Source organism: Ornithodoros turicata, unplaced genomic scaffold (genome assembly GCF_037126465.1).
Source record: "Ornithodoros turicata isolate Travis unplaced genomic scaffold, ASM3712646v1 Chromosome42, whole genome shotgun sequence".
Lineage (NCBI taxonomy): Eukaryota > Metazoa > Arthropoda > Arachnida > Ixodida > Argasidae > Ornithodoros > Ornithodoros turicata.
Genome location: NW_026999372.1, coordinates 1 through 24,046, shown reverse-complemented (window position 1 = coordinate 24,046; position 24,046 = coordinate 1). Strand labels below are relative to the sequence as shown.

The following is a 24,046-nucleotide window of genomic DNA, read 5'->3' as shown; positions in this document are numbered from 1 at the left end:
CTATTTTAAACCTGGCGGTGCCAGCATATTTTTAAGAAAATTATTTTTCAGAATACATAACCAACGACCAGGAACCACCTGGCGGCGTGTCCTAGGAAATACTACACTAACGCTGAGGCCGGGTGCTCTGACGCACGGAGCGCCTCACAGAGATTACGCGAGTGAAGCGCCAAACACTTTTCTGGCAGAGCTGGTACTCCCAAGCTACACAGATCACGACTTGCGTGTAGTTGAGACCTGCAGACCCATTCAACGGATCCGCTACACAGAAAGCGGAACGCGTGTCGTGTGATAGCAGCTTGTATTACCGCTTGCGGGGATGAAAGAGCCGCTAAAAAGCACAAGCGACTGTAATACCATGGTGCAAACAGCCGTGCCCGAAGAGTAATCGACAGGTCAACAAACTTGAGCTCTCGCAGCACAGCACTACAGCGGTTGAATACTCGAGGCCAGTTGACAGCTGAGACACCTGTACTGTCAAAAACAACTCCTAGGATTTTAACGTGAGGCCTTACAGGAACTTGAAAGGGTGCAGCACAGGTTGGCTGAACATTTAAAAAATGAGCCACACTTTTAGATCTATTCAATCTTGCCCCAGAAACTGTACCGTAGTCTTCAAACGCCTTCAACACTGGCTCTAGGGAACTCTCGCGCGGTAGTATGACGGAGACGTCATCAGCGTACGCAAACACAGGCGATGGGCATCTATTAGGCAGCCTTTGGATAACTGAGAGAGAACACTGTCTCTCGAGGAGAGGGTTGATGGCAAGGGCATACAAGGCGGGGGAGAGAGGGCATCCTTGTCCGACACCACACGTAACGTCAAACGAAGACGATAGACCATCAGCTACGGCACTTTTTGCCACTTTGTATAGCACATCAACAAAGCGCACCCAACCATCGGCGAAACCATATGTCCTCAGTGTTAAAAATAGGTACATGTGGCCCACACGATCGAATGCCTTCGACTGATCGAAGGAAGCCACCAGTGCTGCTGTGCGTGAACACATTATCCATTGGATGGCATCACGTAGCGCTATCCTGTGGAGGTATCCAGGGACAGAACACGCCTGGCACGGGAGTAGCACGGGTGGAAACATCGGTTTCCACTTAAAGCCAGACAGTGGTCTTTTTTTCTGGTGTGGGTGAAGGGCACATGAGATCATAATAAATGATTCCCGAAATGTGTTATGTCGCATTGTGACGTGATCTGACAATGTTCAATAACATAACTATTTGTCACCGGTTAAATAGAGCACTATATGATACACCTCAGAAGTATACCTACACTTGTCTGCTTTATATTTTTTTCAACCTGTTATTCCAATGTATATTATACTCTTCCTTCTATATTAACTTAACAGCCCCAATTTTCTAGCATGTCCTGTGATAGACAGGTTAGCTTAAATGAGTGAATCAATTGAGTTTGATTTGACATTTTCTGGCACAGAGATTAACTTAATGAAGACATCAACCACACCGTCTAAGCGAACGGAAACCGAAATTGAAAACCGAAATTAACTGTCATTTTTAGCTCGAATTCAACCGGAATTGAACCGTAATTACTAGCGCCAACTTAGAGCTGAACCGGAACGGAACCGATATAGAAAGCTTCGGTTACCGGTTTGGGATACTGGTTCGGTTTGGGTTCGGGTGTAGTGGGGGTGATGTGGGGATTGCTGCGGTCCGCCTGCCTAGGTTGATGGCACGTTGCTCGGGGAAGGGATAAAACTGGGTCCCGTTGGTCGGAAAACAGCAAGAAATGGATAAAAAAACGTAGCTAAGAGATCTTGCATCATTTTAGTGGTTACCTATAATTTTGTACTATCTTTGAAGTATGTTTGATATGCCACAGGAGGAGATCCCCCTGAGTTTGGCCCGCCTACTTTCTGATGCAAATACACATATTTTTGGTGTTTCGTTCTTGGATCAAAGATTTCTTCTGAAAAATTATTTTCCAAATAATTATACCAAATTACTCTCATTGGTAATTTATGTTATTGGTATGTTATCTTCCCAACAGTTTGATTAACATCTTTGGGGTAAAAGGAGCCTGTCTGGCTCGATATAATGTTTCACAGTATGGTGCCACCGGCACCAGAGAGAACTGATGTTGTGAGGCTGGAACAACGTAGAAAGGACAAACACATAGAAAGCCTCAAATTGTTTAAGAAATTAACGATGAAACATGGAAGTCACAGAAAAGGTTAGCCAGCTGTAGGACTGGAACTCACATCTTCTGGATCTCTGGTAGAGCCCTGGACCGGAAATCCAGAAGATGTGGGTTCGAGCCCCCAGCTGGCTAACCTTTTCTGTGACTTCCATCTTTCATCTTCCACCAGCACCAGTTACCTCAAGCGTCGTCGTCATCGCATACCGGGAGGAGAGCAGCAGTGAAGAACATATTTATTCTAAACGTATCCGCCACACCAGCAAAGTTGGATAACTGGCACTGATGGTATGTAGCAGCCGCCTGACTTGAATTTCGCTTTTGCGGTGATCACCGCGGTAACAGTCAATCTCTGCTGCCAACACGCCGTTTTGTGGCACAAAGTTGAGGTACTGTATGGGGTTCCACAGATTCGCTAGAACACCATTTAACCGCCCCCCCCCCCCCCCGTTCCAATACCGGGTAGACGACAGTTCATCCTCTTAGCCGTAGAGATAAACTACCAAGTGTGGATTGCGCGCTGCATAGCAGTACACGGCGGTCGCGCTCGGGGGCTCGGGGCTCGGGGCTCGGGTGGGGGGGGGGGGCAGAGTTTTACAGAGGGAGAGAGCAGTCCTTGGTGCTATGGAGTTCGGAAGACGCTGGCTAACTTCATCTGTGCTATTCGAAGAAACGCATGGAAGGTACGTCGTTCACTACTAAGCATTACTTTCCTTCGTGCCGTTATCCCGTACGCAACTCTCCGCAGTCTTGGTCTGTTGCATGACGACGACAAGCACGAACAGCAATCCTTAACGTGACGTGATTTCACACGCAGCAGTTGGCATTGCACTAGTTCTAGTTTTGGTCCTAGCTTGTTGAGATAGTTATATGGGAGCTACTCCTTGTGACTGGTCTTCCGCCTCGATGCCAATACACACACCGGGGACATCCTCCATAGGTAGCTCTCCTGCTTGATGACCGGAGTGCCCCATCCGAGTGAAACAAATGAAGTTTGCAGACTCAGGGCCGCTCTCGCAAAATGAACTTTTTGAACTGTCCCGGCAAACGGTTTTGGAGGGTAATTGGCGGTGTATATAGTCAAGGCTTGTCGCGAGGCGCGCTTTGCTGCACGTTGCAGAGTGGCGTAGTTGTCCCTCCCTGCAAGGACGCGTCAGGAAAACAGGACCCGGATGCGTATCGTCCCATAACACTTTTGACTTGCGATTACAAAATCCTAGCCAACGCACTTCTCCAACGTGTTTCGTCGTAGTTGAAGAAGGTCTTGCACCCATGTCAAGCCTGTTCGGTCAATGGCAGGTCATCGGTCCCCAACAGGATGCGATTCGTGACTCCTGCCAGTGGTCAAACCTGAGGTGGCCAACAGCGGTGTTAGCCTCCTTCGACAGGCAAAAGCTTTTGGCAGAGTGCGTCATTCGTATCTGTTTTCCATGCTGACACCTTACGAAGCTTTCCATGAAGCGTGGGTTCGCTTTGTGGAAGTGTTGTACCTTCGTGCGAAAAGGCTGGTCTCCGTTGCTGGTGGTGTATCGCTTCCGATTGGGATTACGCGCGGTGTACGGCAGGGTTGACCCATTTCTCCTGTATTGTACACTGTTGCAATCAACCAGCTCCTGGTTCGTTTAAGTTCCCTCCCTGTCCTTAGTTTGCCCAGTGGTCGCCGCCCTCCTGTTTTCGCATATGCAGATGACATCTATCTCATGCTACCTGGGGAAACTTGCCTTGAACCTATGCTGAAGGCTTTCGACGATTACGGCTAAGTGTCTGGCGCTCAACTCAACAGGTCTAAGAGCGGTGCCCTCTACATTAATGCGGAACCTTCCCTCCTTACACCTACGGCGTACCCTCAAAAACCCTAGTCAAAACCGTCGGCGTTGTCTTCGATTGTAGTGCGGTATCTCCTGTAAACTGGCCTAGAGTGCTTAAACATTCCTCCCCTGTTCTCCGTGAACTCAAATCTGTAGACCTCCCCTCATTTTCCGTGCCCGCCTATTGACTCTTGGTACTGGAGCCGTCTGTGGTTCCTCGCCGCTGTATGTCTGTCACCTGCAGTCATCCGAGTCGCCTTAACTTGCAGCGCAGTCCGTTTCCTGTGGGCTGGTTCAGTTGAATGGGTCAGGAGGTCCCAGCTGTATCTCAGGCGTGATCGGGTCGGTTTGGGCGTGCCGGCTATCACGGAGCGATGTCTAGTACTGCATATCCTTGCTCTTTTTGAGGCGCTTCACAGTCCTCATCATCCAGCGTGCGCTTTGGTGCACTATTTCCTCGGTCATGCCGTTCGGTGGTTCACCAATATCACTGGCAGCCGCTCGAGAGCAGAAGTTCCTTCCCCCTTTTCACAGCTTGCATAGCTGCCGTCAGACGCGTACGCGAGATGTCCTCGGACGCTGAGTCTCTCTTTGGGAAGCCAGGGATTTCTTGCCGCACTCATGGAGGCGCTGCTGGTTCCCTCCCTGCCTGGTACTGTGGGTGGTCCTTCCGGAAGCGCCTGACGACGTATCACGACTGGCTGGTTGTACGCTCGTCGGGCGAGTCTCTAGTGGAAGCTGGCCCATGGTGTCCTGCCTGAACGTTTGCAACGCTTCCATATTTGTCGCACGGATCACTGACCGTCTTGTGGCATCTTAGAGTCACCAGAGCACTGCTTCCTTCAGTGCCAGATTCCAGATTGCGGTCGTTTTTTATCTTCCAAGTGTCGAATGGGCCACTGTAACGGAAACATTTGGAATGTCTGATTGCAGAAATAAATTTCCGAGTTTGGATACGCCAGTGCCGGTTAGCCTTCGGTGGTCCCGACAGCGGAAGTTTAGGTCTGTTTTAGGCAGTTCGTAAAGGACTGCGGGCGGTGATCACCAGGGAACACGCATTGCTCGGCCCAGTCGAGTACTCCCGTCGCTTGCTTTGCTCCACTCGCATCTTCCGCTATGATCATGGTGAGTGGCACATTCTGTTCTAGCCAGTTTGCTAGATTTGTACTGTCCTCTCTCGGGACTCTTACGTATATTATGGATTGTTCGCATGGTGCGGCCCGTACAAACAGCAATCTCCCTCAGGAGCGTTGTTATTCTGCCTTTCAGCATAGTGTGCTACTAGTGTTCCTGTTCGTCTAAAAGGAGCCTACCTCCATAGGTGATTGACGCATCTTGCTTGATGACAATACACACCGGAGAGGGGCCCTTTCCCTTGGTAACATGGCCCACCCCTGGGTGAGCCGTGTCGTTGAACGCGCTGCCATTAAAGCGGTCGTCGGAGCAGTATCGCTTGCGGTGCTATTCCAGGAAGATCTTTGCTTTGATCACAATCTCCCCACACACGCACGCAGTCACACCGCAACCTCCCTTAGGAGCGTTGTTGTCCCGCTTTTCAGCATAATACCCTTCTAGCGTTTCTGTTTGTGCAAAGGGGCCTACCTCCATATGTAGCCCTCCTGCTTGATGGAAATACATCAACACGCTTTTGCTCTCATAACGCGGTCCGCCCCCGTGCGGGCCGCGTCTTTGAATGTGCGGCCGATAAAAAGGTACTCGGGGCAGTACAGCTTGCCTCAAGGCTTTCGACCGGTAATCGATGGATGCGCGGTTCAAATCCTTCCGCTGTCTGACTTCTTTTTGACGTCTGCCATATTTCAAGTTACACGACAATGAAACAGCGCCTTCATTATTTTCATTCGTCAATGCATTCCTCGAATTTTCAGAGAAAAACACACACACAAACATGTTTTTTTTTTCTGAAGCCCAAATGTTTCTGAAATTGCGCACCCCTAAGCGATGCCTGAAAGTGCCCACAATGCTTTGAAAGACGTAGCGAAGCTCCATAGTTGAGACATATTGTAAAAGTACACGTATGCTGCACAAAGATGCCTATACGAGCCTCAGTACGTCTACTGCACAGGATGGTGCAAGAGCATTTTGTTTGCTTGATTCTCTATACTATGACCTCGACCACCATGAAAGCGTCATTGATGCCCTTGAGGATTCAGCTATAGAATAATCACGAAACGGCTAACCTGAAAGCGTAGTGTCCTGCTACAATAATGATTGCGTGCTTTATTTTGAACTACCATGTCAGTTAATACATCCGAGTCGCATGAGTGTGATTTACGATCATCAGTAGGCTAAAAGTTTCCTGATCTAGCTGGGCATGGAAAGGGTTCCAGTCCACGACATCAAATGAATACGCCGAATATTGGACAAACATTAACTTCTGAGGCTCCCTGTACATATCTGCCAGATTTTTTTAATAGGTGTTCAGAAGTTGAGGGAACCACACGGGAAAAAGTGACGATCATTTTTTACAGAATTACAGTTATTATTTCACAAGTTAAACTTCATTTTTGCGGACGTTGGACCCGATCGTTGTATCATAAAGAGGTTAATACATAGACACCGTTTACGAAATATGGCCTTACAGTTTCCAAGTCCGTCCAAATGCAACGAGATACTCCGCCTCTCCAGTTTCCGAAGTTTTCGAAGAGTAGAAGTGCACATTTTTTTTAAGAGTCTAGCACTGGTGCAACCCATTTTTCCTTTCCCGGCGTGCACGAGTCGTTACATGGCATAATTAAACACAATTGTACATTTCAAGACATTGTTCAATTGCCAGAAATCAACTTGCTTTGCCTCGCGTTGTAGTCGGTAGAAGAGTCGCCATTTTGACGATTCTTGACGAGTCAAAACAAAATAATGCTCCATCCGATTGATCTCAAAGCCGGTAGATCGCTGCTCTAGTTGTCCATCTTCGTCTCCCTATTATTCGTATGTGCTTTCATGTGAAGTGCTGGGACGGGTTTTTCGTTTACCATCCAGGATATACGGCCTCAGGACGATTGTACGGTACATGTGCTAAAATTTGCAGAAATCTGTTGGAATTTGTCATGTAACTTGAATCATCGCAAGTGCGGTTGAGCTTTTCACCAGTCCCATTTGACCTAATTCAATGTACCGAATCAAGAAGATGGGGGTGGGATTTTACTTACAACTTATGTTATGAGTGACAGTCTTTGAACGAAATGGAAATGTCGGAGAATCAATTTGACGAAACGGAGCTGTGCATAGTTCACAGAAAAGCATACGGGTCATGACAGCGTTTCGTCCGACTGCAACTGACGACCCATAAATTATTTTCGCCAAATTCGGATGCATTTTTACATTAGGTGTCGCTGAAAATGTGGGGTTCACCTAAACATGGGTGCATTTCTATGCTTCTCCTCGGAGAACGACTGAAGGTATCTTAGGTCTGTAAACGTCAGAGTGGTTGTAGAGGATTGATCCTCCATTTTGTGTGAAGAAGATCTCATGCTATTGCGTCATTCTTTAAGTACTATAGGCCTTGAAATCCACATTCTATGCGATACGGTTGCTATTTTTTCTGAGTCACTGCTTCTACGTGGCTATATAAAATTTGGTAGACGTACAATTGGGCACTTGGTGAACACATTCAACAACAAAATATTTATAAATATTGTTAGCCTTTGACAGCCGTAACAAAAGATGTACAATTCACGCATATTGACTACAGTACATATTAAGTACAGTACGAACAATGTCAAACAGAAATAAAGTCAAAACAAAACCTGCAGTTCCTGCATACGCCAAGAACACTCACCCCTGCAATATGGAAAACGAGAAACACAAGAGGAGAACAAGAACCAATCAAACGAAAAAAAGGACCTCAACGATGCATAACCTACGCAGTTAAACAGTTAAGCACGAATTCCGTAAAGCCCTCTAATGTCCTAATAAATAATAATAATGTCCTAGTAACAGGAGTTTTGTTCAGTTTGCTCCTTAACACAGGGGTATAATGTTCGCATTTCGCAGAGTATAAGAGAAGAGAGAACAGAGCAGTCGGAATTTTACAGAATTTGATAAGTTAGCTTTTCTGCTGGCTGAAAAAAAAATCGATCTCGTCAACATGATACGAGCATTCTGTAAATTGAGTCAATGAAGATCGCGCACGACACGATCGAAGAACACGACACATACACAGGTAATGCACTAAATATGTTTCATACCACTTGTGGCTGATCAAAAGAGGGGAAAAGGGTGATATGTCTTGTCCTTCCTTTTCTCGCAGGTCGGAGCGGTCGGATGATATCTTACATGGGGCTCCGCTAATAAAGTGGAAAAAGTGCGCTTCCCGGAAGACGCAAAGGGCAACAACAAGATGTCATATGAGAACCGGGCGATCTGTCGGAGCCTAACACCACGTCTCAAAACTAAAAATTGATTTTCTCTAGGATTCGCATCACGTAGAGCCAAAATATCTTGCAGCAATGTAAAGTGAGACAAGGAGAGTTCAGTAACATAACATTTGTAGGATTCTGAAGACACGAGATTTAGTCCGCAGTGGCACTTCAGGGCCATTCATTAACTTTCAGAAGAAGTGAAAATCTAAGGACGCTAACCCAATGAGTATGGAAGTTGCGGAAAGCGTTCTAGTTTCGAGCCAGCAGAGTGTACGGTCGAGCGTTGTCGTACGGAAAACTATCTGTTCAGCGCATGTTCGAACACCACACACGCAATCTATCCATGGAGGTAAGAAACTAAGGAGAGGGCTAAAAGATCGGAAGACCGTGGGACCCCTCTAGCGGTCGCTCCTGGCAATACCACGCCCATCTAGTTGCCCGGTCACGTGATCCCCACATGTTTCGGCGTTATGGCGGTCTGCGCGGAGGCTTTGAAGTTTAGCAAACTTCACCTTCAGCAAACGCCTTACCTTCAAGGAGTCCATTCGCACAATACTTTGAAGGTTATGGGTTGTTTCAACATTTGCCGCGTGATAAATCGCAGCAAAATAGCAAAACAGAAGAGAAGCCAGGCAATGTCACGATGACGTGCGTATATCTTCTAGCGATTTAGTGATCCATTGCTTCCACACTGAGATGATCTATCTTGTGTTTCAACGGGTGTGATAACTTCGAACTCCAAATATGTTATGAAAGCGGAAACAAGTTATTCGGCCGCAGCTCGTCTCTGTATTCAGGTAAGATACGCCGCGGACATGGAGGACGCCATGTTTTATGACGTCTTGCCGTGACGTTTATGGGTCACGTGTGTGGGCAACTAACCACAATGCCATGCGCGGGTCACAGCACGCTCGCTTGCATTGGGAGAGGCGCTTAGGGCACCTCCTTAGTTTCTTACCTCCATGAATCTATCTCGCCGACCCTGGTCGTATCTGGATGTAGCTACATGATGGCGCCACGCGCCGCTCCGTATCAGAGCTTTTTATGAGGAGAGTTTGGCCAGAGGAGGCACAGTAAGCCGGTTTTGCCGCCGCGAAAATAGTGTCGCCGCTAACATTTCCCGCCAAATTCCGGCTATTTACTATCCATTGGCTCAGGTCCCCCACGTGACCTTTCTCGATCATAATTGGCTGAGGCTCATTTAACCGGTGGATTCGCCCGCGTTCGTTTCACCCGTCTGACCGTTGGGTAGCTGGCGTCTACGTATGTGAACAGACAGTGATTTCGTTTCGTGGATTTCGAAGACGTTCGAGCCATGGACGAACGCCTGAATGAAAGGTAACAGACAAACGTATGATGCATGTCAGTGATCAGACGTTTAATACTGTCGCCTAACTGTGTGCATGGAGGTACGCCTTGCCCCGTATTACATCACTTTCTGCCGGCTATCAGTTATGATCTGGTTGATGATTCTGCGTGGCGTTACTTGTTGCGTTTTGTTCCGCTATTTGAATGTGTCTGATGTTTAATACACTGGTGTGCATGAAATGGAAAACAGCGTGCATCGCGTACGCATGGCTCCTCGAATTTTGGCATTAGTCGACATTAGGTGCGTAACGATAGCATGTCTTACAGAGCGTATCCAGCCAATTAACGTTGCCTGTGCTCGGGTTTACCATATCATTAACAGGTTCCCCTTTTTTTTTTTTCATTCAGACACCGACAGCTGTTCGTGGCCCTGCGATCCGCGAGCATGTGGCCCGTCACCAGAAAATTCGACAGTTGTGCTGGGATGAAGCGGATGCTTCTGCGACTCATCACGTGCTATACATGTGTATAATAATATCTACTTTCTCCAAACCGAATAGGTTCCCTTAAGGATCGTATAATATGATAGTCACGCTTTCTATCGCTCGGCACTATTTATTCTCTATTTATTCTGCAGTATTCTGTAATAATCGTGTAGATTTACTTGCATTCAAATGTTGCTTCTTGTTTATATGTTTACCGTGTCAATAAAGTTGTACATGTGAATTCCTTCATCTTCTGGATTTTCATTTTCTGCTTCGTGATAATATTAGCAGATGGCCCGGCGAAGCGCTCGGAGCAGGGGGGAGGGAGAGAGAGAGAATTTGAGTGAGAGGGTGTGGAGAGGGCACGCAGCGCACATGCGCAGTTCGATCAGCCAGCGCGCGCGTTTTGGCGCCGTTTTCCGGCTACTTTGTCGTGATTCGTTACGGATGATCAGGTGCTCAAGGGAGGCGGTGGTTTTCGTGGCGAAACTGTGGAAGCTACAGCTGCAGTCCACTGGTTTGGCCATTCTGAGTTCTTTTGCCGCCCGGAGATGGGGAGCCGTCATCGCCCAGCCCACTTGATCGGGATGGAAAGCGCGCCGCGGTGGCTCCGGGGATTTCAAGGCTGTGCTTCTGCTCCAAAATGGTGGAATGGGAGATTTCATGATGATAGCTCTGATCCAAATGATGGCCTTGGCACCGCGCATCGGGTCACGTCAAATGGCGAGTTTTGAGACGGGTTCCTCCCAATGACCAAACTCTCTTAATAAACGGCTCTGCTCCGTATCAGGTTTCGGCCTCGCTCCACGCGCCATCAGGCGTTACTTTTCAGCCGACGCTGGTAATATTAAACAGCTCGATGCTAAACTTTGCGTTATTCCGTACCGCGCGTTAAATGCATGACTTTCCAGTGATTTGTTACGAGCTCTCACAGGATGACCAGTTGTGTCGTTTCTTTGAAATCCAAGTCAACCATCACGCGAGGTTTGCACTGCGCCAACCCGGTACGGAACGGTATGTTCAGTTCAGCATCGGGCTCATAGTGCGTGGTAATAAAATATTTGTGTTATACGGATCAGCACTGTGTATGAAATGCGATTGAATTCCTTTAATGCACCTTTTGAGGGATGGGTATGGCCACGTCGAATCACGCTGGTTGCAGGAACAAAAGGGTCCTCTCTCCGCCGTTTGTTTCTTTATCCTTCCGTCTCGGCTAAGAAGAATGGTTTCGATGGCCGTCTTTGGATGAAGAGTGAGTTCTAGCAGATTGGATGCTGTTCAGGGTAACGCTTCAGACAATGTCATTAGCGGCTATCAATGGCATACAGACGTAGACAAACTGACTGAGCACAGCAAGATCGAGTGGTAGACAGAGGTGTGGCAGTGCGTCATGGGCAGACTCGAGGGGAGCTCCGCCAACAACCCTGTGCAAAACCTGCCGGAAGCCCGGGGAATGCCTATGACAACACTAACCCACCACTTTCCAAGTATGTGGGATTCCGCCCCTCAAGTCCCACCGGGGGTGGAGCTCGACCAGCCTTCTACCCAAACCGCTGCACCGAGAGACACAGGCACAAGTCAATGAACACCTCCTTCACTGGTCCACAAACGTGAAGTTTCATTCCCGTCAAAGGAACCGCTGTCTGTCTTCGCAGCTGCCGTCAGTTTATACATTGGTACGTCAGTTTATACATTGGATCTCCCTTTCTCCCCTCCCCCACTACGCGCTCCGACAAACGAACCACCCGGACGGAGTGTCTGGATCAGCCCCTGTTCAGACTTCCTCGGGTTTTCGAGCCTGGGCATGAATTGGTGAAAGCGGTGGGATTGAAGGTGGCGCTGGTTGGAATCTGCGATCCCCATGCATTGAGAATGTTGCGCCGCCCTTTGTTTAACGCGTTTGACACTGCACCATACTGTACAGTGGATTTTATGTCTGGTTCTTCGTCTCTTTCTTCTCCACACTGCTGTCTTTAACAATCTCAGCCACTACACCACATTTCTCCAGTTCCTGCGAATAGCGGCACGCTTCATCATGAAGTGGGCCACAGGCCGTACGATTCTACGCGAGATTCTAGATCTCGCCATATTGGGCAAACAGTGGCAACCCTATTATCCCAGAGCAGCCAACACCGGAACAACGATCTATGAGATTACTAAACATTTCCACAGTGCAAGACGCATGTTACTGCGAGCAGACCATGTCACTCTAGGGAAACAAAGACATTCCAGGCTAATCATTTTCGAGTTCATTTATTTATGTCAGCAGGTTCATAAGAGGGACGGTTGATCTAGTTTAACCAACGATTTTCCGAAAGTATTGTACCATGTGACCGAGCACTCCCATGTTCGGTACTCCATCATAGCTGCAAAGCTCAAGATAAAAACAGCAGGTTTACGTACACGCCGACCCTGTAGTGTCGCTCACGCAACGTCACGAATTCTAATTCTGTAAGTGCAATTTAGTTACACACGTTGTCATATCATGAAGTGACACATTTAGACGGATTTGTACGCCGTAGTGTTGAAAGCGTTCGAGCCATTGGTTCGTAATTAAAATAAATGTCACTCTTAACTCATGAATAATAATAATAGGGGATTCATTGAAACGTACGGTGGGTCCACCAACATTTGTGGGCTTACATGGTGCACGTCTCGTAGGGTAGGACTGCCGATAATTTCGACAACCTGGGTTTCTTTTAACGTGTGCCAGAAACCTTCGAAAGACGGTGCTTAATACATTACAAGCGGTCAGCCGGTTGCATCCGTCTTGCGCAGGTATCGAATGCGGCTTGCGCAGTGATGTCGTGTTTGGTGACGTGAATCAGGAAAACAACGCCAGATCGGGAGGACATGCAGTTGCGGTTTGCGTCATATTACGAGGTGATGTCACATTCGGCCCGCAGTTTGGCACCTGTGACGCATCCCCACGTTTTTCCCAGTAATGTGACTCAAAAGCTGCGCGTGAAGTCTTTTGCAGGAACCTCATTTAACAGTTCATATACTAACCTCATTCAGAACGGTTGTATTCCTCTTCAGGTACCACTATTGGCAACCCGGACATCATACACCACAGTACGGTGGACAATTCGGCCAGTCACCCTCCCAAATTTCACGACCACATCCGTCACGAGACATCAAGGTCCGCGCACCGACTCAGGAAGCAGACGGTGACGCTGCAATCAGTGTTGCCACACGTAAAACAAATTCATCTGTAGATCCGAGCCCGAAAAATCTGTAGATAGAGCTAAAAATCTGTAGCCACTCAAAACTCAGTTTCTTCAACATTTCGCCTTCAAATCTGTAATGTCTGCCTGCGTGTCCAAATTAGTGGAACAGCAAGGGCTCATTTCGTTCCACTGCTGAAGACCACAGCCGGAATTTTTTGCTACGGCGCCCTCGCATTACGCGTTGGAACTTTTGGTGTGCGATGTCGCGTATTCAAATCTGCTACAATCAAAAAAAGTATATAAGTGAATTATAAACGTTGTTGTTTCACTTCAACGTGAGTCCAGTCTGTGATGCAAACTGGTAACGCGCACACAAACACTCAAGAAAACTGATTTAGCGTTGAGGCTCGCCAATAATTCAGACGCAGTAGACGTCCTTCTCCTTCGGCGAACCCCGCCAGTTTCGTGATCGACGGGTCAAATCCTTCTCAACGGCGAAAGCGAAGCAGTTGACCCAACAGCATGCGTTTTGTGTGCAGGAGGCCAGTTGGTGGTCGTTGAGAGGCTGTCTCTTTGCTTCGTTTTCGTCAAATTAACTGTGGAAAATATTCTAAAAAATAGTCAATAAAAAACTCATTCCCGCGTTCTGCTGACGTTTTTCATCGTTGTCGTTTTGTGCACTGATGCGAAACACTGGTTCGACTGACTCATTGATTGGAGCAAAAAAAAATCATGAGATTTTCAGAAATATCTGTAGATCGACAGATTTTTCAAAAAGTAGGTGGATCTCATGATAAATCTGTAGGTGTGGTAACACTGGCTGCAATACGAGATGCTGCATGAGAAGCAATGCTGCAACATGAGACGTACTAAAACCTGGTCGTGCCAGTGCCCTCGTAAGGGAGATTATGATGTCCCTTACGAGGGCCTTGCCAGCAACCCCCAAAAGAATAGTCGTATCAAGAATCGGCTCACACGTGTCATGGTAGCCGCTGCAGGTGTGAGCCGATTTTCGATAAGACTTGTTTTGGGGGTTCCTGGCAATGTCCTCGTAAAGGAGATTATAGAGGTTCACGAGATTGTAAGGGCCGAACATAACACTTGCATCAGTCAAGCGTCTATCTCTCTATGAGAAAAACAGCTTGCATTCCTTGAGAGCGTGTTGTAGGTGTCGCGGTTGTTCTTTTCTTTTGTGTTGTGGTTTTTCCCTGGCCATGTTTTTCGCAAATAAAAGTTAGTTGTGAGTGTGCGCCCCTTCTCGCTTTCTCGTCGTTCTTCTTCCGCGTGTACTGTTTGGCCCGCTACCATGTCTTTTCGAACTAATCACGACTGCACTTGGACAGCCATAGCTCGCCGGACGAGCCCCAGGTGCAGTCACTTGCACTCTGAGAAAAAATTGTGCTGTCAGACCTTTTTGTGTATATCGGTATATCCCTTTATAAACGACGCGGTGCAAACGTTGTGCGTGAAAGAAGAAAGGAAGTATTATGTTAGTGTACAAGAGACAGGGGGCGCGATACATTTTTCGAAGATTGTTGGGTACTCCCAAGGAACTGTTCACAAAACAAAATACACAAAAAAAAAAGAACGAAAAAAAAAACATCCGAGTTTCAATCAGCAACCTTCAGTAAGAAGCGGAATGGAACGCAGTGATCTCCAGGATAAGTATTCCACATAGTGAGAGTGCCAGAAGCTCACGTGTCGCAGTATATCCTCAGGTAAAGGTGAGAATTTCATCAGCGAAGACTCCTAAAGTAGGTAATAACTCCTATCTGCATGGATTTAGTTATTGGTGTAATAGATGTAATATTGTTCTTCTACGCTTCGTAATTCTATTTACAATGTATTGTTCAATACTTCTCCTTCATAACGTGTGCAGCGTTAATACAAAAACGCACTTTTTTTCGGAGTAGACGCACCGTCATCCAGATACCTCTACCCATTGTTATGTCATACGAATAACTGCAGACGCCAACGCGAAGGTACATGTAACGTTTTGCTCTATTTGTCCTACACTCTTGAAAATGGTGGTGGTGGTGGTGATGGTGAAAATGGACTTCACCACATGGCACGCTCCTAGCCAACAATCATACCGAATTGAATGAGAACGTTCTTGCCCCTGATTTGTTGAACTCGGGTGGCGGAGCCTATTTGTAGCAATAATGCCCCACAAAATGGGTACATCTCCTGCTCCAGGTCATCATCCGAGTGTCCGGCTCCCTTCATCAACAAATCATGAGTGAGAACGTTGTTCTTGGGGATCATGGTTGGCTGCCAACATGCTATATGTAGTGAAGATACGGACCTATCAGATTCATCTATACCAAAGGTGTCACAGCCATGGCTGGGTACCCAAAACTTCTGTGTGGATCGTTCCCAAATTCAAATTAATTGCGGTATGAAAGGTGGAGTAGAATAAAAGGAAAGAAAGCTACAGCTCTTCTTATCAGTCAAGGTGAGAAGAAGATTGAACATCGAGCGAAGACGCGAAGTCGTCACGCTGTCACTGACTGGACCGTCCCAAAGAGGATTGCCAGCTGTTCCCTTTCGTCAGTTAATCCATTGTCCGCGTTTATCGCGAAGAGGGTCGCCTGGAATATGCCCCGAGGAGTGCCCCGTTTCATCCACAGCAACACGCACGCATCAGTGCTCGTGCAGCTTTCCTTTTCTTTCCGTCGCAGAAGGGCTGGTGTAGACGTTCGTGCATGCACCCTCTACCTATGTATATATTTTAAACATGATAAAAACTACCTGAATTGGATAAAACACAAGCTGCATATTTTGCGGTTATCACACTTCATTATTTAATGACCATCCCTAGTAAAAAATCAGCCTGGGTCAAGCATGGAACAAGCCTGGATATATAGAACCAGGCTTGAACCATGCTAGCCAGTGCTGTTCCCATGCTGGATGTAGAACCAGTCAAATTTACACTGTGGAACCAGGCAGCTTACACTCACAAATCATGGTGGTCCAGCTGGAAAGGTTACAGCCCAGTCCAAGCCTACCATCCGCTCAATGTACACATGGACACGCTCGAGGTATTGTTAATGACAGGAACAAGGTTGTGTTTATTGTTCACTAAAAAGTCATATGTGCTTTTCCAACATTTTTGGCAACACAGAATTTTCACATCTATTATGTGGCTATCACCACAGCTATAGTTAACTTTATGTTTATAAGATATATATATATAAGATGCATATAGCTGTTAACAACACGTGCCGGCGAAAGCAAACATACAAGAGTCACTATGAGATACTTAAATGAGCTGTCACCTGTCACTGCGCATGCAATGTTGTTCAGTTCAGGACTTCTGCACGTGGTAATTGGCTGTCAAACTTCAGTGTAAATACTCTGCCACACAAGAGCACAACCTTCGTTACCAGTGCCAATAAAGTAAACATGAAAAGTAGCTACGATGTGAAAAATGGAAGTCCAGCCTCAGAACATCAGTTCTCTCATATTCAAATAACTAGTTTTCCTCTTCACAATGCATTTAGTTCAGCAGTCGCTCACACAGTGAGTATTCCCAGTATATAAACTGACACACACCTGATGCAAAAGATACAGACTTCATTCACAGTAACTAAGCAGTTTCTAACAATGCTTGTAAGAAAATTATAATAATAATCTGTAGCTTTATCTAATGAAACTGTTGACATATACGACTGGATCATACTTGCACACAAAAGCAGCAAACGCATTCATCAAAGTGTCACAACACCTTTAATGCGTTTGCTTAACTTATTAGCAATTTTTGCCAAGATACTTGTTTGTTAACCATTAATATTCGAAGCAAACAAGGGTGGTTTGACAAAAGCACATATTTGAATGTAATGAACATAATGGTAAGGAAGGCACGAAATATTTAGGAACGGGATATTTACTCGGCATCTGGCACACATACTTCTTGTCTGTGAAATCAATGTACACACAAGGCGTGGCACTGCTGTCAAGGCTGTACATGCTGTACACTGGCAACAGGTCTACACTGTGGATGTGGTCTGTTGCAAAGGCACTTTCAGCAGTAAGGCGTCTCGAAATAGTGTACACATCACGGCAACATCTGCTATCATTAAAGCGTATGATGTGCTCAATCCGCACAAGGTCCCTCTGTGTACTTAGTAGCAGTACGGTGTTATCAGTCTTTTTTGGCCTGCCGTATTGCATGCTGTGGAAGACGAATCCACCAATGCTGACACGGCTATACTCAGTGGCAGAGCTTGGAGTGTATCCCAATACACGGTTGATTAATGACAGGTGTGGTGTCATGTCGAATTCCTGTCCACTTCCTAAGAAATGAGTACCAGTGAAGAGTCTAGGCTCCCCATGTAACGATTCGGAATACTCCTTTGTGGATGAACAAGCATGCTCCAACATCTTTCTTGTCTGGTTCTGCATCATCACTCTCGATGATATTTGGAGTGGCACACCTTTTGATGGCTTGATCAAGCGTAGAAGTGTACCCATGTTCGATTCAAAACAAAAACATGAATGGGACCACAAAGGACCGAAATTGACAACACTTTTGGGTAGGTGCAAAAGCTGGTGAACATTGAAAGTCATTTGACTTTCCCCGTAGTACTTCTGTGTCTTTAAAACAAATTCCACCAGAAGTTTTGTTGCTCTGTTGATTTCACTCATGCACACAGACTTCTTCAGCAGCAGGTACACAGCACACACAAGAAGTCTGAAGTGGCCCAGATACTTGCTGTTCAGCACACCTTCCACACAAGGAAGGCTGTAGTAAAGGAGCCATTTCTGGAATTCCGAGGCTTTCCAATTCCTGTAAGTGCTCAGAGAACGGGGAAGCCGTGAAAAATTGGAGGGGGGCTTTATGCTGCATAACTTTGCATTTATGATGGCTTGGTCTCTTGGCCTTCCAATATAATATGGCTCCCCAGGACTTTCCAGCCATAGCTGCAAGAACTGCCTTGTGACCCCTAACAGGACGCAATGCATATAGTCTGGGGTGAAACCCCATACTATATCAAAGGCTTGAAGGTTGATCAGTGGGCTCGGGCCCTTCACTCCATTGGTTGGTCCTCTTGTCACAGCAGCCTTCATATCTTCCACCATCGTGGCATGGGTCCTGTCGTGGACGTCAAGCAGGTCCGCCTTGTATTTCACGACTGATGATCCTTTTGAGAACAACAGTTACAGACTCAGACACGCTTGCTTACTGTTATTTGTCATTCAAATGTGTCCATGCATTAAAATCTTTTATGCCTACCAGTGGATTATCGACAGATTTATGCTGTTGCCACACATCAAAGCAGGCAGAACATCTACATCTTGCATTCACGTACCCAGTAATGTCTTGCCACAAAAGGCTTCAATTACTTGCTGTTGTATTCCCTCATCTGTATTTCCCTTCATTTCTATCCCAAATTTTGAGCAAAACTTACATGGCTTGTCTGTAATAGTGGTGTCAAAACAATAAAAAAGACTGCCAGGTACACAAAAAACATGCAGGGACTGGTGTACGAACCGGGACTGGTGTACTTAAAAAGTGGGAAAAGGGAGGAAAACTATACTTGACATTTCGAGCGGATGGTCTTCATCAGAAAGAAAGGGGAAACCCCCCTCTTTTTCTGATTAAGAGCGTCCGCTCGAAATGTCAAGTACAGTTTTCCCCTTTTTAAGTACACCAGTCCCAGCTTTTACTCCTATAGTATTGGTGCTCTACAGAGTTAAAAGCTGTAACAATCCCCCCCCCCCCCCAGTTCTGGGAAATAACAGAACCGACGAAACAATACGCAGCAAAGTGTTTGCGTTGTTCAGTCTATTTGTTCTTCCTTGGCTTCGGGGGTCTTACAGCTTCTCAATATGCACCATTGAACAGCCCAATTTTTAGCCGTTTTTTTATATTAGTTGGTTTATACAAGATGAACCGCACCTTTAGAGAGAAAAAAAAAACACCACCAACTGCTTAGTGTTACCAGTCACCCGAAGTTTTTGTTTCTTGTTTAAAAATTGAGCAATTAATTAACTGAAATAGTTTTGTAACCTTTTCATTAATAGGAAAGCACCAATTGTGAAGCTGACAGCACTGCAGGGTACCCCTACCCTGGTTATGGGGTGTACGGCCCGCAGGGTTTCTCTGTGACTCAATGCGACCCGCGACCAGAGATGAGATTGGCACCCGCCCTATGGCATGTCACCAAAATTGACGTGAACACAGCATAACCTATATGATGCGACTGAATTTGTTGTTTTCAACTTGAAACAAGGCTTTATGTTTGTTAGATATGGCAAGTTTCTCATTCGTTGTAAGTGAAAGCAAACATTTGCATGCTGAATTTGGTTCGTACCTGCGAGGGTGAATCCTGGATGTAAGCACCAGCCACAACCGTAATGGCCGTTGAATTGCTGCATGTGTTGCATGGCAGCCCTGGCCGGCGCATCAGCACAACAGTTTACGCAGAACACCTTAGAAGTGATTTCTCTGGACACACTTGTCCATTTTATGCCTTCCTCCGAAAGTATGTTCAGTTCTTTGACGAATGCGTCTAAGAAAAGGCTCATGTTTGGGTGCTCCTTGCCGTACCACAGTGCTGCGGTCAGGACATTGGATGTTCTAAGACTGTGAGGAAGTTCATTAATTGTCAGTTGAATAGGCCATATGGAGTAGTTTGAAGAGTTGAAGGCTGGACTCCCATCGCTGTTCATTGTCACAGTGATGTCAGCCTCGCTGCAGATCTTGTTACGTATACGGCGGTACAGTCTTCCGTCCACAATGTCATTCATCACCTCAGGTTCATCACAGCTCTGCTGCAGCCGGTTTAAGGACTCCTGCAATTTTTCTGACACTGTCCTGATTCGCAACAGAGATGTGAGCTGTTCTTTGATGGGGAAGACTACAAAAAAACTGCCTCCATTTGAGAGATCCATTCCTGTATATTCCTTTTTGCACTGTCCACACTGAAGCTTCAGTTCTTTTCTTTCTTTCAGAGAGGCCCGCGATTGTCCCAGGGCAGTCACGCAGTCTGGACAGTAGAAGTGGTACACCATTTTTGATTCGGAGGTTGCACACGCTTTCTTAAACATGTGCAACGACTCCGGGATTACAGGTTCTTGTAGCACAACATTTACCAACTTTTGCAGGTCTCCTATCCCCTTCCAGGATAACCCATGCCTTATCGAAAATTCTGTTATCAACAGCAATACATCGTTCACTGTGAGGGGCTTGTCGGGACGAAGCTTTTTCCGATTACCGTCGCTCAGTTCACTTGATTCAGTTTCTTGAGAGTGTTCCGTCATATGCTCCCCGGAGAGGACCGAGAATAAGTGTTGGGGCGCTGATACAGTGCTGGACAAATCGTCGACGTCACTGACGCGAGCAGGCTGAGCGCTTGACGAGTGTTCCTCGCCGCTGTCGAAAGCCATGTAAGCGTCTTCCGTCTGTTGTCCGGTCGGCAAGGCATACAAATACTCATGTCTGGTGGTGTCGGTGGACGGTGCCTCAAAGGAAACAGGCGGTAAAGCACACCTTGTTGACTTCGGTAAATCATCCGAACTTTGAGGGGTCAAATAACGCTTCCGACGTCGTTTCTTCACGTCACTTTGAAGCAGCGACATCCTGCCGAGGGCAATTCAACTGCCGTGACGTACCTGCCTTGGTTTTTCCGTCGCTACCACGGGACACATCTACGTTTTTCTCCCTCCTTTGCTATTGTTTGAACCCGACCTCCGAACATATAAAAGCGACGTAACCCCGAACACGGAGACCCGCTAAGGACCGCTCAGCTCGTTATCATACGAAAGTGAACAGAGTCATCACCTTACGCACTCGCTTTGCCGTCAAAGCACCACGTCACACAGTCACTGCTTAAGGAAGACTCTACTGCGTCCACGTGTTATTGATGGATGCAGTTACCATGCTGCGGTTGTATGGGCTCCATGTTGGATGATGATGACGTGATGCAGATTCCAGTGATAATGCCATACATAATACGGATCACGAAAATCAGGAAAAACATGCACAAAGCATCAAGCACATATTTTTTGTAACTTTAGCTAAGTTGTGTAGCAAGAATAAAACGCAGCTACTTAAAAGTCACTTTTTTTAAAACAAAAGCAAGCGTCAAACGGGGCGCTTTGACCTGGCATCTACCAGTGGCATCTACATTTTGCTTTCTTGTCTGGCAACCATACTCTGTATCCGTTGGCGGGCATGGCGGGTTGCAAGGTGCTGTCGTATGTCGTATGACGCGTCGTGTGCGAGTTTGTGAAACGTGAGGTATTCATTTCGATCCTTTACTGGTTAGACTTGAGTTGTGGTGAAGGATTGCGCAAATGAATTGTCCATTTCCGTCGTACAGGTAGTGTTATCAACTGACTTGGTCCTGCGCCTTTTGTGTTTTGCAGGAACGCTTCAAGCGAAAGCCGAACTACGCCATATCCATGTATGCGCTCGTTCGTTATATAGACGATATAGTTAGTCGGTTCTACACGATTCCTGTTGCACACATCAAGGACTTTGAGCCTACCAACACGTCGGACTTCGACAAAAAGAAGGTGTATTATGCTTTTTGGGAAGACGAGGAGTCTGCCGGGTACTACAAGGCGCAGATATATATGCTGGGAGGTAGGAGCTTTTTTGCCTTATAATGTTGGTGGGTAGGCGTTCATCTGCCTTAAAGTTGAACAGGCCTAAAGCAGGTGTGAGTATTCTTTATTCTAGTCTTCGACTGTAAAGTGCAAGGTTCTCAACAACGAAGTTAGGAGTTTCATTCGCTCCGTTAAAAAAATACACTGTTTGTGTTCCACGGCGTCGGAAGAAGCGCATCTCGCCTAATCCTTCCGACGTTCCACGTTCATTGGCTACTCCAAGCTGTTCCACGTGAATGAGCTTCTTTCAGTTTTTTCCGATTGAATAATACAGCGGATGAAGAGAATCCTGGATTTATGCAGAAAACCCGAAAACTAACCAAGTCCATCACAACCGATTGACTTCTACGTCGGCACGCTCTGCTCAAGTGTTTATGCAGGGAAGATACCAAACTAAGTCAGTCACGACAGATGAGTCAATGAACAGCCCACGTCCGCTCATGCGTCAGTTTTGGGCTCTGTGCATAAGCGCTTAAGCACAATGGACCGAAGGGTGGCACTGAGCCATGTGATAGACGTTGCAGTGAACGTCGAGTGTCGGAGGAATAAGGCGAGGAGCACTTTTTCTGACGAATGGCCACAGTGAAGAAAACAACACTGCACGACAAATGTTGAAAGCTTACACACCTATCGCACACCAAAAAAAATTGTCAGTGAATTTTGCCTCACAAATCCCTGTAGTTAAATTAGGGAAAAAAAAAAAAAAAAACGTGCCATACATCAGCGCCCAGTTTCGCTATGTTCTAGACTTTCACCTTATACCTTCGGTGCACTGGAATTAACGATAAAGGGCGTACAATACAAGCACGTGTTGTGCTTCGAAATGATTAAAAATTGCAAATATTGAAACAGTAAAGCAAAACAGCACAAGACGACAGTGTGCTGCCGATTAGTCTAAAGAGGCAGTGTCAGAAGGACGGCAGTATTTAATTTTTTGCAGTGCATTGACAAATATAATTGAACGTAACGCTGATACCGAAACGAAACTTAATACATAGTTCGTCTTTCAACCCATATAGTGTATAGTATAGAGTCATCAGTATTTGTTTCACCATCATTACGAACCGCACCTTACTGCATCTTAGTTGACGCCACATAACTGTACATTAATGCACTGAGTATACGGCTAACAAAAAGTGAACGTGGATACAATGCAGCAGACACAACTGTCATGGGTATTTTCAGAAACTGAGAGGGAAATAGTGGAAAAACGGCAGAAGAAACGTATGGCTAAGCCACCACTTGATGACGAATATGAAATTGGGGACCCACCCATTGCAAAGAAGCAAAAAAAATGTGTGTACTGCCTGTTTCTCTCCTATATAAGTGATGTCCAATGGCCTTGCACGTACTTACTGTAGTCTATGTTTTGCCCAATGTTCACTTAGGATGGCCAGCGTGTGCGGAAAAACAGGGCTGCTGCTCAGCAGGACACGTGGCAGGACATTCTCCGGGAACATGTGCCGGAGTCAAAGAAAAGAAAGGCTCGGATACATGAAGTGAGTTTACAAAGTTTGCAAGTGCAATGATGAAGAGAAGAATTTTTCCTTAGTCCGATATAGACTCGGTGAGCAGCAGTGACTGTTTGGTAGCAGCTGACGAAGTCAAGAAAGCGGAAGCTGAAGCAACATTTTGGCGACGTCGCTATGAAGCAGCAGAAAAGAGGTCCCAGCTCTTGGAAACTAAAGTCAGCAACCTTGAAGAATGCCTGCATTCGAAGATGCTATTAAGTGAGCTGGCTCTTATTCTTGTTAGGTGAGGGAATAATGATAGGGGAACAGACCTGACTACAGACTAAGGCCGTTTCACAGCAAAAAATACAAAGCCTTCTCACGAGCGCCTATCACTGCTGGTTCAGCTGTGACGGAGGGCATTTTTTATTTTTGCGAGGTGATGTTTGTGTAATTGCCCACACAAGCAGTGATTGCTGCAGTCCTGTTATCAAATACCTTCCTTTCTTATGTGACCTCTGTGGTACATTTCCTTACACAGTTTTGTTCTCATGCAGTGGAACCAGCCATAGAAAGATTCCTGCAAGCTGCATCCCGTTTGCCTGAGACCACAACTGGTGTGTGATGCTTGGCATTGTACTGCTGGAAAATAGTGTCTT

At 46.4% G+C, this 24,046-nt stretch overlaps 1 protein-coding gene and 1 long non-coding RNA gene across 2 annotated transcripts; one reads left to right on the top strand and one right to left on the bottom strand.

Moving 5' to 3' along the window:
- Nucleotides 1-12,080: 12,080 nt before the first annotated feature.
- On the bottom strand, nucleotides 12,081-20,904 carry LOC135374069 (uncharacterized). Its single transcript, XM_064607069.1, has 4 exons — nucleotides 19,638-20,904; nucleotides 17,211-18,464; nucleotides 12,794-12,867; nucleotides 12,081-12,161 (listed from the first exon to the last, which is right to left on the bottom strand). Exons 1-4 carry the CDS (start codon nucleotides 20,902-20,904, stop codon nucleotides 12,081-12,083), a joined length of 2,676 nt encoding a protein of 891 aa, XP_064463139.1.
- A 589-nt stretch (nucleotides 20,905-21,493) lies between these two features.
- Nucleotides 21,494-24,004, top strand: LOC135374065 (uncharacterized). Its single transcript, XR_010416743.1, has 6 exons — nucleotides 21,494-21,565; nucleotides 21,694-21,913; nucleotides 23,122-23,232; nucleotides 23,325-23,435; nucleotides 23,489-23,666; nucleotides 23,945-24,004. It is a non-coding gene; the product is annotated as an uncharacterized LOC135374065 (long non-coding RNA).
- The last annotated feature ends 42 nt before the right edge of the window (nucleotides 24,005-24,046 follow it).

Coding starts and splice junctions, on each gene's coding strand:
- LOC135374069 (XM_064607069.1), bottom strand. CDS start 20,904: ATGTCGCTGCTTCAAAGTGACGTGAAGAAACGACGTCGGAAGCGTTAT. Junction 18,465..19,637: donor TCCAGGATTCACCCTCGCAG/GTACGAACCAAA, acceptor TGTTCTCAAAAG/GATCATCAGTCGTGAAATAC. Junction 12,868..17,210: donor GTATGTGTGCCAGATGCCGA/GTAAATATCCCG, acceptor CGTCTTTCGAAG/GTTTCTGGCACACGTTAAAA.